Source organism: Mastigoproctus giganteus, chromosome 9 (genome assembly GCF_048544385.1).
Source record: "Mastigoproctus giganteus isolate SK-2022 chromosome 9, ASM4854438v1, whole genome shotgun sequence".
In the NCBI taxonomy this organism is placed as follows: domain Eukaryota; kingdom Metazoa; phylum Arthropoda; class Arachnida; order Uropygi; family Thelyphonidae; genus Mastigoproctus; species Mastigoproctus giganteus.
This window is the reverse complement of record NC_143583.1, coordinates 59492299-59508425: the sequence shown is the minus strand read 5'-3', so window position 1 is coordinate 59508425 and position 16127 is coordinate 59492299. Positions and strand designations below refer to the sequence as shown.

Here is a 16127-nt window from a genome sequence, read left to right as displayed (position 1 = left end):
CTGAAACCTTGAATTCTGTCACCTTATGATATCTCATATATTATGCCTTGAATTGAACTACTGGAATTTTTTTTCTAATACAATTTGCTAACTGTATTTAACAGTTTTTCATTTCCAGGACTATAACTTATCTCTCAAATTTTCTTTGAATTCACTATCGACCACTGCATATCCCCGGAGCAATATGGCCTTAGTTGCTAATGCTCCAAAAAAAAAAAAAAAAAAAATTCACTATCAGAAACTATTTTCAAGCATGCTCCAGTTTCAGTCTGCTCTCTTTTCAGTCGATTAGTTGCTTTTTCTTCCTTCGTACCATATACCAAGCTGTCTTTTTCATTTCTATTCAAATACTTAACTTGTGAAACTTTATATACGTATTAGACTAAAACTGCTATAGAGGGCACTAATTCTTCCTTCTGTCAGCTTAGTTCTCATTTTATGTCCACATTTTACTTCATATATTATTTCCAACTTGCTGCCACTTCACAAATGCACCAGCTTTTTGCTACTGTTCTATGTCTAATTTCATCTACTGGTGTTATATAGTTCCACTGTATGTTTTCCCGCCTTTATGGAAACATGCTACAGTTCTTGGAACTTCAGGGTATTTACTTTTCTCTGCCATCTTATTCAAACTCTTATTCTCTTATCTTATTCTCTGTATTCTGCCTGTTTCTAATTTTAAATTACTTTGTGTTTTTTTTTTTTTTTTGCTTTATATTTTTTGTTTTTCTTCTTTTCTTTTTTTCTTTCAAAACATTATATATTGCAGGCATATGGTATTAGTTACTTCTACTAACTCTTACTCAGCCAGGGCCCTCTCTAAGAGATTTGGTCTTTATTCCCCTAGCTTGCTCGAATATATACTTAAAATTCTTCTCTCTAATTTATATCTTTTTGCTGTCTTATTGTCATTCTTCCATTCATAAAGCTATTAGTGCAATATGGACACTTACTTTCCTTCTTCTATGCTGTCTTCACCTCTTTTGTTCCACTACTTTCCTCTTCCCTTACCATGATTTATTTCCTGTCCCTATAACATTTGCCTTCTTCTTTATCTATTTTTGACATACAAAATTACATATTTACATATTTTTACTTGCAAATTATTTATACATTACCAACTCACCATTACTTCGGACTTGGCTTTTCCTTTCACTTTTATTTATTATTTTATCTTATCTCTTTTTAATTATGAACACTGCGTCGAGGCTACCTTACTTGTTTTTATGAAAGATTTATTGCTTTCACCTTCCCTTTTTTTGTTAGCAAAGAAAAAAAAAATTTTTTTTCACTCTTTTTTATAGTTTCCTTTTAAGTTTTTTCTTCCATAATTATACGTATGTATAGAAATGCAATTTATTGTTACATAACCAGGTGTAGTCCACCAATGAAATACCTGCATTATGTATCAATCTTTTATAGCTTGCATCAAATATTTTAACCTTTATTTTTCTTTCCCTTATTACGTTTTTTAACATCAAATTATTTTCCCATATTTGATGCTTATTATTCTATTTGATGCTTGCTATCTCTTTGTAATTTATTAATTATTATTATATTTTTATTCCTTATAGCTTCTTTCCTGCTAATTGGCTTATTAATTCAGCCCTTAATTTCAGATAATCCAGTTCATCTTTTACACAGCTTATTTTCTTGAATGCTACTCTCGTTGCTGAATTATTAAATAATTACTGTACATACCAAGGTGGTAGTGCCACTGAAAGTGATGATGGATAGGCTATGTGTCATGTAATGGCCCGTGAAGTTCATTTGCCAGTTTGCTGTTGTTTTTATTTGGTTTGTAGGAGCATTAGCAACTAAGGCCATATTGCTCCGGGGATATGCAGTGGTCATTCCCTGACCTTTCCGCATCCTCTGTATTTGGTGGTCACGGGCTCGAACCCCGGTCTAATCAAGAAGTGTGTGTGCTACGCACTGCTGCTCCTGCCCACCTGGCTACGGAGGTGCCGCCAATTTGCTGATGTGCAAAAGATGATTTAATGGTATCAGTATGTAATGTCTAAAAGAGTGAGTTCGAATGAATGGAGGCGCCTCCGTAGCCAGGTGGGAAGGAGCAGCAGTGCGTAGCACACGCTTCTTGATTAGACCGGGGTTCGAGCCCGTCACCACCAAATACAGAGGATGCGGAAAGGTCAAGGAATGACCACCGCATTTCCCTGAGCAATATGGCCTTAGTTGCTAATGCTCCTAAAAACCAAACAAACAAACAAACCAATCGAATGAATGGCCAGAAATTGAGTCTGCCTGTACCATTACCAGTTGGAAAAGCCCCTTGGTTAATTATACTGGTTGGCAAAAAAAAAAATTGTTTTTTCTCCCAGTGAATGGACACTGGCAGTGTCCATACTTCCCTACTAAAAATAATGATATTGATAAAAATGGATCCACCAAGCCCAAATAATGCCTAAATTTCTATAGTGAAATTGTGTATTTTACCAAAATATTGATATCAGGGTTTTCCCTGCAGAAATATTAACCAGGAACCAGTGTGCTTGCTTTTGGGAGATGTTTCTGAAGACAAATGATGACTCCACCTTGTATAATTTTACTGTCGTTCATAAATATATAAGTAAGGATGGTGCCACTTAATGGAGGAGTTGCTATCCTTGTGGGTGATCAGACCCCATTTCAGAGTAGCAGTTGGATTTCTAATAACAGTCTATTCTTTTCTATTTGCCATCTGGGACTGGCATCCTCCACACAGACCTATATGACCATATAATTCAATTAGTTCCTGCCGATCGGGCTAGCCGGGTGGGTAAAGTGGCTGCCTGGCAACCCAAAGGTCGCAGGTTCAAATCCCGCCCCAGGCTTGGATATTACGATGGTGCCGCACTGTCCAGTTGGACCTCATGGCCACAATACATGAAGGAAGCAGGAAAAAACTGGTTCCTTCGTGTATTGCTCATATCATACAATAAAAAAAAAATAAATAAATAAAAAAATTAGTTCCTGTCTATTTATTAAGGAATTTCAATGGACAACTCCTTGTGGGGTTGTTTCGTCCATAACTTCCAGTGGATGATAAATGAGAAAGAGGAATATTTCATTTGTTCAGTGGACAAATGAAATATAGAAAACTGCAAGAGTGTAATGGATGGGAGCTGCAACAACAAGACATGCATGGCGAGACATGAGGGAGACCATCGTATCAGTGGTGAGATGCATTACTTCTCTGTTGGGTTCAGTTGAAGGTACACCTTCTCTATGAACATGATATCCACTTTTGCTGGATTTCTAGCCACATTGGAATTAGGGGAAGTGATTTGTCTGCATCAGTTCTCAACAAATAATCTTGGCCTGTCAGTCCCCTACACTGCCCACAAGCAAATAATAAGTAATAAGATGTATCCCCAATTGTAAGGTTCATCAAATGGGCAGACTACAAATACATTGCCAGATAAAGGCTGTAATCAAAACATGTCAGTCTATGTGCACAGGAATTGTAAAGAGGAAGTTCTTGCTCGATTCTGCATAGGACATAGCTATCTTACACATTTTTTTTTTCTACAGAGGATGGATGACTTCCCCCCCCCTCCTCTTCCTCCCATGTGCAAGTCCTGACAGTTAGGCATGTTTTATTGAATGGCAAGATTTTATTTGGGCACGATATTTGTTTTATTTCTTTTAATCATCTGACTGAGCTGGATAAAATTGCAAGAATTTTTAAAACTATAAATCTGTATCATTGTGAATAATTTGGATTTTTAAATTATACACATACTTTTTTTTTTCTCTTTGTCATTGTTTTTTATTGATGTTTATTGCTTTTAGTTTATATACTTTTTGTTGTGTTGACCTATTTGTAGGTTACCTGTGACTGTTCATCATTACAACTTCAGTGAGTATTGTGATCTTTTTGAAATGATAACTCTGCTCTGACTTTTCATCAGTACTTAATCTTGTAGTTGGTGCATCATGGCCCAGATTGCCAATGCACCATAAAACATCAAATCATCACCACCACCACACTCTGGTTGAATTTATTTTATTTCATGTTTGCTGAGCGAAGGCTAACATTTCAATTGTTCAGCTACAGTTTTGATAGCCTCATCCTATTTTCATGACAAGTGATAAACAAGATTAAAAACCAGCACCTTTCAGTAAGAATTAAGAATCCAAAAATCTAATGAAAGAGTTAAATTAAAATAATCATTTTTATTTGAGATTTTTTTTCTTATACTAATGTCCCTATGCATTTTTGTTTTCTAGAAAATTGGGCCCTATCATAGCAAAGAGGAGAGCACCCAAAGTAGCAGAAAAGTATCAACAGATTGGTGGTAGTTCACCTATATTAAAATGGACTAAACAACAAGGACATCTGTTAATAAATACATTGGATACCATATCCCCTAACACTGGTAAAGTCAATATTCTGCTTTTATATATAGTAATAGTCAATATTTTAAAGTTTCTGGGTTTTCAGAGTTTTGAGGCTAGTATCGTGATGTAATTGTCTTGCTAGTTATAAGTTGTTTTTTTAGTGCAGCTTTTAAAATCCAAAAAAAAACATTTTTAAAAAAATAAATTATTTAATAACTACAATGCTTTTTTTTTCCTCTTTTTTTTTTGTTAATTCCAAAATTCCAGTACGTCGTTGACAGAACCCCATAACATGTTCTAGCAGCCTGTTAGCACTATCCAGAGCACTACTCAAGGTGTGGCCTGACCATTGCCAATCTCAGGCAGAAGGAATAAGATTTCCCTCCCAACATGTTATTGTGATTTATTTTATTTATTTATTTTTCCTGCACATAAACTGTGCAGATCAGCCCATTAAAACATATTTGACTTAATGGGTTTTATACATTACATTTTATAATGCATAACACCATAATGTAACATTATATTATGGTTTAACCATAATATAATGTTACATTATGTGGCTTGACCATTGCCTTATACAAAGGGATAATCATCTCCTTGTCTCTGCTAGCAAAATTCCTGTATATCATTGACAAAACTCCATGACCTGCTCTGGCAGCCTTTCTGCACTGCTCAGAGAACTTCATATCTGACTGCACAATTACCCTCAGATCTTTTTCATTCTCCACCTTCCTGAGTGTAGTAGCACACAATGGTACATTTCACTTGGGTTACTGCTACCCATATGCAGTACTTTGCATTTATCAATGTTAAACTTCAGTTGCCACTTCTCAACCAATCTGCCTAACATTTCTAGATCCTGTTGCAGTAGCATGCTATCTTTACTGTCATTAACAACCCTGCCAACTTTGTATCATCTGTAAACTTGGATGCAAACAAACATATTGTCTCACTTTTGTATTTTTTATAATTGCATTGTGACAGAAGCCTAAGAAACATCTGCCCTTTAATTCTTGCTGCTCATAACTGGTTTGATGGAGTGAGAAGTAACTGAAACTAGTAATGTAGTGATCCTCTACCTGTACCACATCTTTTATAATAAATAGTCTTATAACTTTTTGATTAGACCTAATACAAATACTAGCTAATATTAGTAGCTAACATGCTAAAGAAACATTTTCTTTGGTCTGTTTGTCAGATGCTCCTAACTCTACAGTCTTTTCCCTGTAGTCCTTTAAAATATATAAGTATGACTTTTTTTCCTTTCTAAATGTTCAATCATTTGGTACATTTACAGATAATTTTAGAAATTTATAAGTTGTATATCACATAATTAAATTAATATTTAACGTATTTGTTTTGATAGTTCTTGCACAGTAATAAGTACTGTGCCTGGGTTAAAGGTTGAGAAGACAGAAGATACTTATTGACATTTGACTTGAATTTTTGTAAATTTTAATTTTTGGGAAAATACACGTGAAGGAAGGTTGTCCAGAGAATAGAATTGTTGTTATTGTTATTTGGTTTTTAGGAGCATTAGCAACTAAGGCCATATTGCTTCGGGATATGCGGTGGTCATGCCCTGACCTTTCCGCATCCTCCGTATTTGGTGGTGACAGGCTCGAACCCCGGTCTAATCAAGAAGTGTGTGCTGTGGTACGCACTGCTGCTCCTTCCCACTTGGCTACGGAGGCGCCTAGAGAATAGAATTAGAAGGGATAAATGAGGAAGAGGAAAAAGATAGTTCTGTGAGCTTGGAGTTGGATGTTGAGAGGTTTGGAAGAAAGTGGTGGAATTACAAATTCTAATTTATTCAGAAGATGGGAGATTGTTGAGAAGACCTTTGTGATCAGACATGATCAGAAGCCTTGGGAATGTAAAAAGCAATTGTTTGAGCTTCACCAAAATTTTCCATAGATTTTTGTCCAAAGGTGAGTAATATAAGCCAATATATTGCCAGTGGATTGACACTGATGGAATCCATATTTGCAATCATTACTGAAATGGAAAGTTTCAAGATAGTATAAGAGTGAGTGGTTGATGGATTTTCCTATTACTTTGGAAAGAGTAGAGGTAAGTGCAATGGGGTGAGAACTGTAGGGGAGGGATGTGCCACCGTCTTTGAGAACTGGCTAGATGTGAGAAAATTTCTATGCAGAAGGAAAGGAAAAACACCTGTGGAATAAGAAAGTGAAAAATGTGACACATAACAGGTTTTTGATAACAAGTGGAAAAATCCCATCATGGCTTGGAACTTTCTGGCATTAAGATTTTTCAGAATTCTTCTGACATCCTGCTGTCATAAGACCATGGGAGGCATTGAGTGGAGCATGTTTGGTATAGTAGCAGGTGATTTACCAAGTTGATCAATATAAGAATTAGAAGAAAAGTAGAATACTACTAGGTTGGTTTATTTTTAGCCGAGGATGTAATAAAACCATTTTATTACATGGTTTTATTACATCCTTAACCCTAGCCAGACACGTTAAAGGATATGGGTACAACTAAGTGTACTTCACCATCAAAATGAAGGGCTAGCACCCAACCCTTTAGGTGTAAAATTAAAATGCTCAAATGAAATTAAAGGATAGAAACTGAACTGACAATAGGAAATTGACTAGAAAAAGATTAGAGAAACTGTATAAGGAGGAAGGAATAATAACTGTAGGAAAATGGAATGCAGCATCTATTAATGGGAAAGTAGAAATAGTGGGAGAATTAGAGAATAGAAAAACACAAGATTTTTACACTGACAGAAACTAATAACAGAAAGGGAAAGGTATAATAAATGGAAATTATACACTGAGTGATCACTGAATTATGACCATCTACCTAAAACTGTGTTGGGCCACTATTCGCACAGATAGCAGCCACTATTCTCCTAGGCATTGACTCCACTCTCTAGTGGAATCTATGCCCATGTTGCCCACTAGATAGTGTTTCACCAGGTATTTGGTTCATCTGAACATCTCACTCGTTTCCAATTCTCCAGTGTCCAACCAGCGTGTTGTTGACACCACAGAATTCGCCGTTGATGATGATCAGCGGTGAGGAGTGGGTGTCTCTTGGGTCGTCTGATGTGGAACACTATCGTACGTCTGAATGCGCTGTGCCATTTGGGATATTGATCTTGCATTCCCATATTGTATTGCGATATCAACTGTCGCACAGTGACCTGCCGTTGAGCCCGAACAATGTGCAGCACCTTGGCTCCACGAACATCCACCTTGCGTAATCCTTTAGTTCTATCAGCGGGAGGTAGTTTGTCCCGTTTGACACTGTTCTAGTGTATGAAGCTGTTCAGTATTTTATGCGAGCTATGTGGCATAGCCCATTATGGATATAGTGGCCATAATTCAGTGATCACTGAATGTATATGCACGTAGTGTGGCTGTGCCAATTCCCTTCTCTGAATGCCATCAGACATTAACAGTGCTTTTGTCCTTCTGTATGGTTGGACGAGTTTTGATCTCATGATTATGATTTATGAAAATAGGCACATTTCTTCCTAAACTCAATATAACCGTGTCATTGTAATAATACCAAAGGATTGCCAGAAGCATATATTTTTCTTAGTATCATACGTTTTGTAGTTGTAATTTACCTTTTGATGTAATGATTTAAATTTGCTTTGTGGGCTGATATACACAGTGATCACTGAATTATGACCACCCCTATGAAAACTGAATGCGGCCCATTGACCACGTGAGGTATGAGAGTGTGGAGTTAGTCGACCTATGTAGCATGGATAAGGTGTCAGTGGTTCAGTAGGTAGTAAAATTCCGAGCATGATGGGTAAAAGGAAGGGTTTATCGGACTTTGATAAAGGACAGATTGTGGATGCTTGATGAGCTGGTGTCTCGATTTCCCAAACGGCTGAACTGGTGGGGTGTTTGAGAGCCGCCGTAGTTAAAGTGTACCAGGAGTGGCATCAAAACAACAATCCGACAGCAAAACTGCAAAGGTCAGCAAAAGTTGTTATTAGAGGTGAGTGCTGGGTCCGATGACTCATACAGGCAAACAGGTGCAGCGCTGTTGAAGAGTTGACTACCCAATACAACATAGGCCAACCCAGAACAATATCTGGCATGACCATGCGTCGCACATATGGGCTATACCAGCAGACTACCCCTGTGGCATCCTCTCCTAAACAAGGTTCATCAGCGTAAAAGACTCGCCTGGTGCAAAGAGTATGCAAGTTGGACATTAGAAGACTAGAAGAAGGTGTGCTGGTTGGATGAGTCACGTTATTGACTCCACACTGTGGATGGTCATGTACGGATTTGGCATCAACAACATGAGGCTCTTGATCCATCATGCATGGTATCAAAAGTGCAGGTTGGTGGAGGCTGTTGTATGGTGTGGGGCATGTTTCACTGGCAGGAACTTGGACTCCTGGTGCATGTGAAGGTTGTCACAAAGGAGGCTAGGCAAGCTGGGAAGATTATGAGGAGTCTGTGCAAAGATAAGCAGTTACTTATATAAACAGTAGAAGGAAGAGACTGAATCATATTGGTATCAGTGGTATGACTGTTGGTAATCCTGCTCAGGTTGCTGAGGTATTTTGTATTTACATTCACACATGAGGAATTCTTTAGGGAAGGGATTTCCAGAAGTTTATCGAACTTTAACAGGGACCATGTAGACAGGAATGCTGTTGCACTGCAGTCACAGAATGGAGTTGTTAAAGTTCGAGCTTGTCTGATCAGTTTGATTGGATACTGTGATGCAATAACCAAGGTACTAGATGCAAAATATAATTTTGATATCATATATTTGGATTTCAGATTTGTAGAGCAGATATACTTGGATGTACTTGATTTCATATTTGTAGAGCAGTCACACATAAGACTACAACACAAATTAGAGCAGTATGGCATTAAGGGCAATTTACTGCTATGGATAAAAGGATGGTTGAGTATGAGCAAATAGAGTGATTATAAATGGACACTGCTCTTCACGTTCTCTACTAATGTTACTAGTAGAGTCCCCAGGATTCGGTGCTGGATCCACCATTGTTTTCTATATTTATTAATGATATTGATGAAGGTATTATTCAGGCTTAATGTTTAAGTTTTCAGATACTCAAGTTGGCAGAATGATTAACCCAGTATGCTACCTCAACAAGATCTAGCAAAATTAGGCAGATGGGCTGAGAAATGACAAAGTTTTAACATTTTAATAAATGCAAGGTATTGCTTATGGGTAGCAGTAATCCTAGATTAATGTATCAACTGTATGGTACACTCAGGTTAGTGGAAAATGAAAAAGACCTGTGGATAATTGGACAAACAGATATAGAATACTTTGAGCTGGGCAGCCCATGGGGTTTTGTCAACAATATATGGGAATTTTGCTAACAAGGATAAGCAGGTGATTATCCCATTGTACAAGGCAGTGTTTAGTCCACATCCTGAGTAGTGCATACAGGTCTGGAAGCCTTATTTTATGAAAACTGTAAATCTGCTGGATTTACATCTTTCCTAAAATGGTGAGATTGGTGAGGAGAACATAAGGGTGCTCTTACCAAGAAAGGCTTGAATTCTGCAAATTGCAGCATTTGGAGTCTAGATCCTGGGAGGTGATCTGATTAAGGTGTTTAAGGCTTTGAATAGATTGAGCAAGCTCAGTGCTGCTGATGGCATTCTTCCTCTTGCCCGGACTACGCACATAAGGGGGCATAAATTCAAATTGAGCAAGAATGGTTGCAAGATTGATGTGTGGAAGTTTGCCTTCAGCCAGAGGGTTGTTGACTGTTAGAACCAACTTCTGTCTGTTTTAATGGAAGTGGATAGTTTGAATTAATTCAAGGAAGAACTAGAAAAACTATTGGAGAAGATGGACAGGTGATGTGGGAAGGGTTTTCTTTTTTAGGCTGAAGATAAGCTTGTTTTCTTGCATCATTTGCCACTACTAATACTAATATTAACTGTATATATAAAGGTAATATCACAGAAATTAAATAAAATTCTATAATTATATGATGAGCGGCAAGAATTTATGAAAAATAGATCATGCATGAATGCAATATTTATGATAAAACAGATAATAGAAGAATGAAGAATACCAGAATATAATAGATCAATATGTGTTTTAAGATTTGGCATTTAACAAAAGCTTTTGAAAGGTACAGATGATATAATAGAGATCTTAAACCTGCACAAGGTTCCTTAACAATTAAAGAAGTAATCCCATTTTGTGTGTGTGTGTGTGTGTGTGTGTGTGTGTGTGTGTGTGTGTGTGTGTGTGTGTGTGTGTGTGTGTGTGTGGTATTTTTATAATATGGGGAGAATTATAGTAAGATAATGCAATGCAAAATGGGATGACCTGCAAAATTTCTTTTCCTTAGTCAGACTACTGTTTCAAAACTTCTGATGTCAACGTTTGCTCAGATTGTGACAGTGAAATTATTCTTGTAGGAATGGAATCCTTATCCCACACTCCACTGCAAAATCTTGTCCTTTATCTAAACCTTGGTTTTCCAATAAATGTGCTAAGGTTGTTCAGGAGAAGAATGTTGCATATTGTAATTGGCTTGTTTCCAATTCTTCAGATTCATTTTCTGCCTACACCAAATCTCGCAACAATTGTAAAGTAGTTATTAATCAGTCCAAACTAGATTTTGAATAGGCTAAGAGTAGAAAACTTGCTTCTTGCTCTAATGGTAGCCGAGCATTCTGGTCTCTTGCCAAAGCCATTGGCCGCAACTTTTGCCCATCTCTGCTCCCACCTCTGTGAAAACCAGATGGTTCTGTTGCCATTTCAGCCAAGGATAAAGCTGGCCTGCTAGCATCCCATTTTTCTTCCAACACTTGTATTGATGATCTTGGTAAAACACTTCCCACCATTCCCAACACGCTCCATTCAATGCCTCCTGTGGTCTTCTGTCAAAAGGATATCAGAAGGATTTTGACGAATATTGATGCTAAGAAAGCTCCAGGTCCTGATGGTATTTCTCCACTTGTTCTCAAAACCTGTGCTCCTGAACTTACTCCTGTTCTTTGCCACCTTTTTTCACTTTCTTATTCCAAAGGTGTTTTTCCTTCTGCTTGGAAATTTGCTGATATCCAGCCAATTCCTGAAAAGGGTGACAAATTCCTCCCATCCAATTATCATCCCATTGCAATTACTTCTACTCTTTCAAAAGTAATGGAGAAATCAATTAACTGCCAACTCTTACTACTTAGAAACCGTCCATCTGATCAACGATCGCCAGTATGGATTCTATCAGTGTCAGTGTCAATCCACTGGTGATATTCTGGCTTATGTTACCCATTTATGGACAAATTCAATGGAAAGGTTCAGTGAAACACAAGCAGTTGCTCTTGACATCTCAAAGGCTTTCAGTCGTGTTTGGCATAAAGGTCTTCTAAACAAGCTTCCATCTTATGGTTTGCCAACTGTTTTTTGTAATTGGTTATCCAGGTTTCTCTTTGATCGCTCACTGAGGGCAATGGTAGATGACTCTCTCTCTCTGTCTTCTAACTTCTCCACTAATGCCGGTGTCCCCCAAGGTTTAGTTCTTTTCCCCACTCTTTTCCTCTTGTATATTAATGACCCTCTTCTATTGACCAGAAATCCTATCCATAGTTTTGCTGATGATAGCACATTGCATTCCACTTTCTATTTTGATGTTTTAATGTAGGAAAACAATTTCTGCAAATGGTGCATGTTATTAGTAGTGGCAGTAGAGTCATTTTCCTATTTTAAAACAGTGGGAAGGTTGGGGGATAAACACCCTAAGACTGAGGCAGTCTGGAGGGTGTACCCGTAAGTAAATTTCAGCTGTGAAAACGCTTATGAACTCCAATAATATGCTTTTAATAATGAGAAAAAAACTAATCAATACATCTTTATCGACTTCTACTGCCACTACTGATAAAACTCACCAACTGTTTACAGAGAATGCGGGGAGAAACTGTGGTAGTAGGGAACAGGTTTGTCTGGTTAGTTTCCCGAACTTTGACTTTGCTGTGGTTCTCCTGTTGGCTTTCTTTACCTAAGCCAGATAATCATATTAAGATATATACCTCAATAGATCTATAGAAAACACATAGGATAATATACAAAACTTATAGTTTACCCACAATTTAGGTGAGTTTGTCTGGGGTCAACTACCCAAATTGTGAGGCGCCTCTGTAGTCAGGTGGGAAGGAGCAGCAGTAGGTAGCACACGCTTCTTGATTAGACCGGGGTTTGAGCCCGTCACCACCAAATATAAAGGATGCGGAAAGGTCAGGGAATGACCACCACATATTCCCGGAGCAATATGGCCTTAGTTGCTAATGCTCCTAAAAACCAAATAACAAACAACTGTTTCTGTGATGATCAATGTACGCTAAGGCGAAATCAATTTTGAGGTTGAATAACCAAAAATATAATTTGATGTAATATAAGGTAATAAATTTAGAGGTTACATAAATAATTTGAATCTACACCATAATACTATTATTATTATCATTAGCCATATGGTGCAAGGAAGCCTGAGGCTTTTTCTGCACCAGCTAAAAAAAAAAAAAAAAAAAAAATTCTAATTTACCCTAAGAGAGAGAGAGAAAGAAGTAGAAGGAAATCACCAAGGAAGAGAAGAATGATGATATCCAGCTCAGGACCCTGGGTGTGCCAAGCCCATACTCACCAGATGTGAGCCCCTGGGGTTAATACAATAAGAAAGATTTTTTTAATAATACTGCAAAGCACACATTGATCATGATTGATCTAACAGTGAACAAAGTATGTAAGTTTATAAATTAAAGTAGGAATAAGGAATAAAACATATTTATCGTGTCCAAGCTGACGAACCACGTATAGCACAAACTGTAGTCAAAAAGGAAATGGTATTACATGTAATGTGTGGCCCTCTAGTGAGTATGACTCCTGTGTTGTTGGATGCAATAAAATGTGAGTAGAAATGCCTATAAATAGCCAATTAGTTAATATTAAGTTAACACAAAAAGAAACATGTTGATAGCGAGGTGGGATGAATGGGTAATGGAGTAGGAGTAATAGTGCCTGAACTCCGTGAAGGTGAAATCATAGTAGTATGTTTAGAAGTAGTTTCTCCTACATCCTTGGATTACCCTAATGATTTTAGAGAAATAAGAACGAAGAGTATATGACAGCTTAGTCTGATGCAAGATGTAAGGTGTGGCTTGAGTAAGCCCAGGATCGCAAGCCCGTTCCTATAGTAGGACCATGAGCTGAGTTCTAAGCATATGAATCACAAATTTAATAAGAACAACTGAAAGGTAAGTGGGGAAAAAATATATATATATATAAGTTGCATTAAAAAGTTGTATTAATATATTGAATTACAGGCTGACCTCAATTAACACGATTAATTCGTCCCGCGAGCACATCGTGCAAAACAGAAATGTGTTAATCGAATATAATAATCAATAGGAAAATTATAATTGGTCCTTGACCTTCAGGAATGTCCATAAAGAATTTTAAAAATACTTCTTAAATAACTTTTTAACTGTATACCATGTAAAAGATAATGAAAATAATTATGGAATTAAATGTTTATTGCATAAAACAGCGGTTCCCAAACTGTGCGCAGCAGAATGTTTAAAATTTTCGAGGAAAACATAGCGATACTCGATATCTGTCAGATACTGCGTGAACATTTGTTATTAAGTTGTTTGGACCTAACTACTTAATAAACAGAACTGTTAGATATTTCTTTTGGTCTAGGTGCGCCGTGAAAAAATTACTGAGACACTAAGGCTGCCATGAACCGAGAAAGTTTGGGTACCTCTGACATAAAATACACAATGAAGAAAAAATTTGTTACAGAAATATTTGAACAAAGTCGTTTGAACAGTGTTGACTTTCTCTTTTCATCAATCAATTTCGATAGCCGACAACAATCTTCTCTGGGCCCTGGTGAAATAAATATCACAGAGAACCTCAAACCTTTTATTTGAGGTTCTCTGCGATATGAAAGATTTCATCTAGTTCTTTTACCGTTACCTCCTTTGCAGTAACATTTTCATCTGCCTCATTTAAAAATTCTAATTTTTAAATGCAAGTCTGCATTGACTTGATTAGCAGGATACAAACAAGTAACACGTCTTCTTCTGATGGTTGATGGAACACACTGAGGCAGGCAGCAAGCAAACGTTTGTTTATTGCCCATCTGATGTGCAGTAAGCTTAACGCGTGATTCAAATCTTTTTTAACTATCACATTAAAAAAAAAAAAAAAAAGATTGTGTTAACTGGAAATTTGCATTGTGTAAAGTGAAAAGTGGTATAATTTTTTTCAAATAGCGGTAACTGAAAAACGCGTTAATCGAACTCATGTTATGCGAGGCCTGGCTGTAAATATGCATAAATGGATGTGATAGTTATACAAAGTGCCAGCAACTAGCAGGGTGAGGAAAGTAGAAAAAGAAATCTGTTACACTTCTTTTTCTATTTTTCTTTTTCTACTTTCCTCACCCTGCTAGTTGCTGGCACTTTGTATAACTATCACATCCATTTATACATATTTAATTCAGTATATTAATACAACTTTTTAATGCAACTTATTTTTACTCTTGCATCCTTTAATGCTGCTTAGTGCATCTGTCATACCTATTTTTGGGTGCATCTGTCATACCTATTTATTAATTTTGCATTCACTGAAACCATTTCATCAACTGTATACCTTTTTCGAGAGTTACATTGAATACCCATTTATGTATATATATATATATACATATATATGTAAGCTGCAAAGAAAAGAGAAGAAAGTGAAAAAAAAAATTAATAGCTGCAGAGGAAAGAAAATAAGGTAAAAAAATAATAATAAAAATACAATATAGAAATAAATAAATACTCATATACAAAATTACATTGTTGTATATCGCACAATTCTAGTGCTGTCTTCTTCAAGTGTCAACCACCAGAATTGTACAAGACAACAATATACTATCCTCTATTTCTATGAAAGTAATAACAGAGAAATTAAATTCTAATTAAAGAGGCCTGTGTGCTCTGGATACAGAGTGAAACGGAGACAGAGTAAATTATGACAAGTTTAATAATAGGAAAAACACATACATATATTAGATTAGATACATACAAAAAAGCTTTCGGTTAATTTTGTTAACCTTCCTCAGTCAAGCTGACAGTTAAAGTAGAATTGTGCAGTCCACTCTATCATCAAAACAACCATTTTGATTAATGACAAACGTTGGCAACGTCCACATGCATCACAGCCACAGACTTCAACATCCAACAATTAATCACGCAGTTCATGTATATGATTGGCAGTACACGCCCTCATGACTCTTAACTGTCAGTTTGACGGAGGTAGGTTAACAAAAATAAACGAAAGCTTTTTGTATGTACCTAATCTAATATATGTATGTGTGTTTCATATTATTAAACTTGCCTTAATTTATTCTGTCTCCGTTTCGCTCTGTATCCACAGTAATTCGATATTAATAAATTAAATGATGAGCAGCAAGGATATATGAAAAATAGATAGCAGCGTCAGAATTAGCCTTTCATGCCATTAATGAAAAACATACTTTTTTATTTAATGAGGCCAAAATACTTAATGTTCAACGTAATTATACGTGACTATTAATTGTAGAAACCGTAGCAATTAAATTACACGAGAATTCTGTTAATTTTCGGCGGCCATATTTGATCTTCAATGCGTGGACCTTTACGCGGATGTGCGAAGACAAATAGTCACTATTTAAGTTTCAGGTTTAACCCGATTCGGTAATTTTCATTCCTGTGATCACGACATACGGTCGAAAAGCATTGTCAGCTTCAGGA

At 36.7% G+C, this 16127-nt stretch overlaps 1 protein-coding gene across 1 annotated transcript in view; it reads left to right on the top strand.

Moving 5' to 3' along the window:
* FeCH (ferrochelatase, mitochondrial) overlaps positions 1-16127 on the top strand; it is a 185490-nt gene that overhangs the window by 49317 nt on the left and 120046 nt on the right. Inside the window, exon 4 of the mRNA XM_090380673.1 lies at positions 4237-4385. Within this exon, the coding sequence (XP_090236799.1) occupies positions 4237-4385 (149 nt within the window). The remainder of the gene's footprint in view (positions 1-4236; positions 4386-16127) is intronic.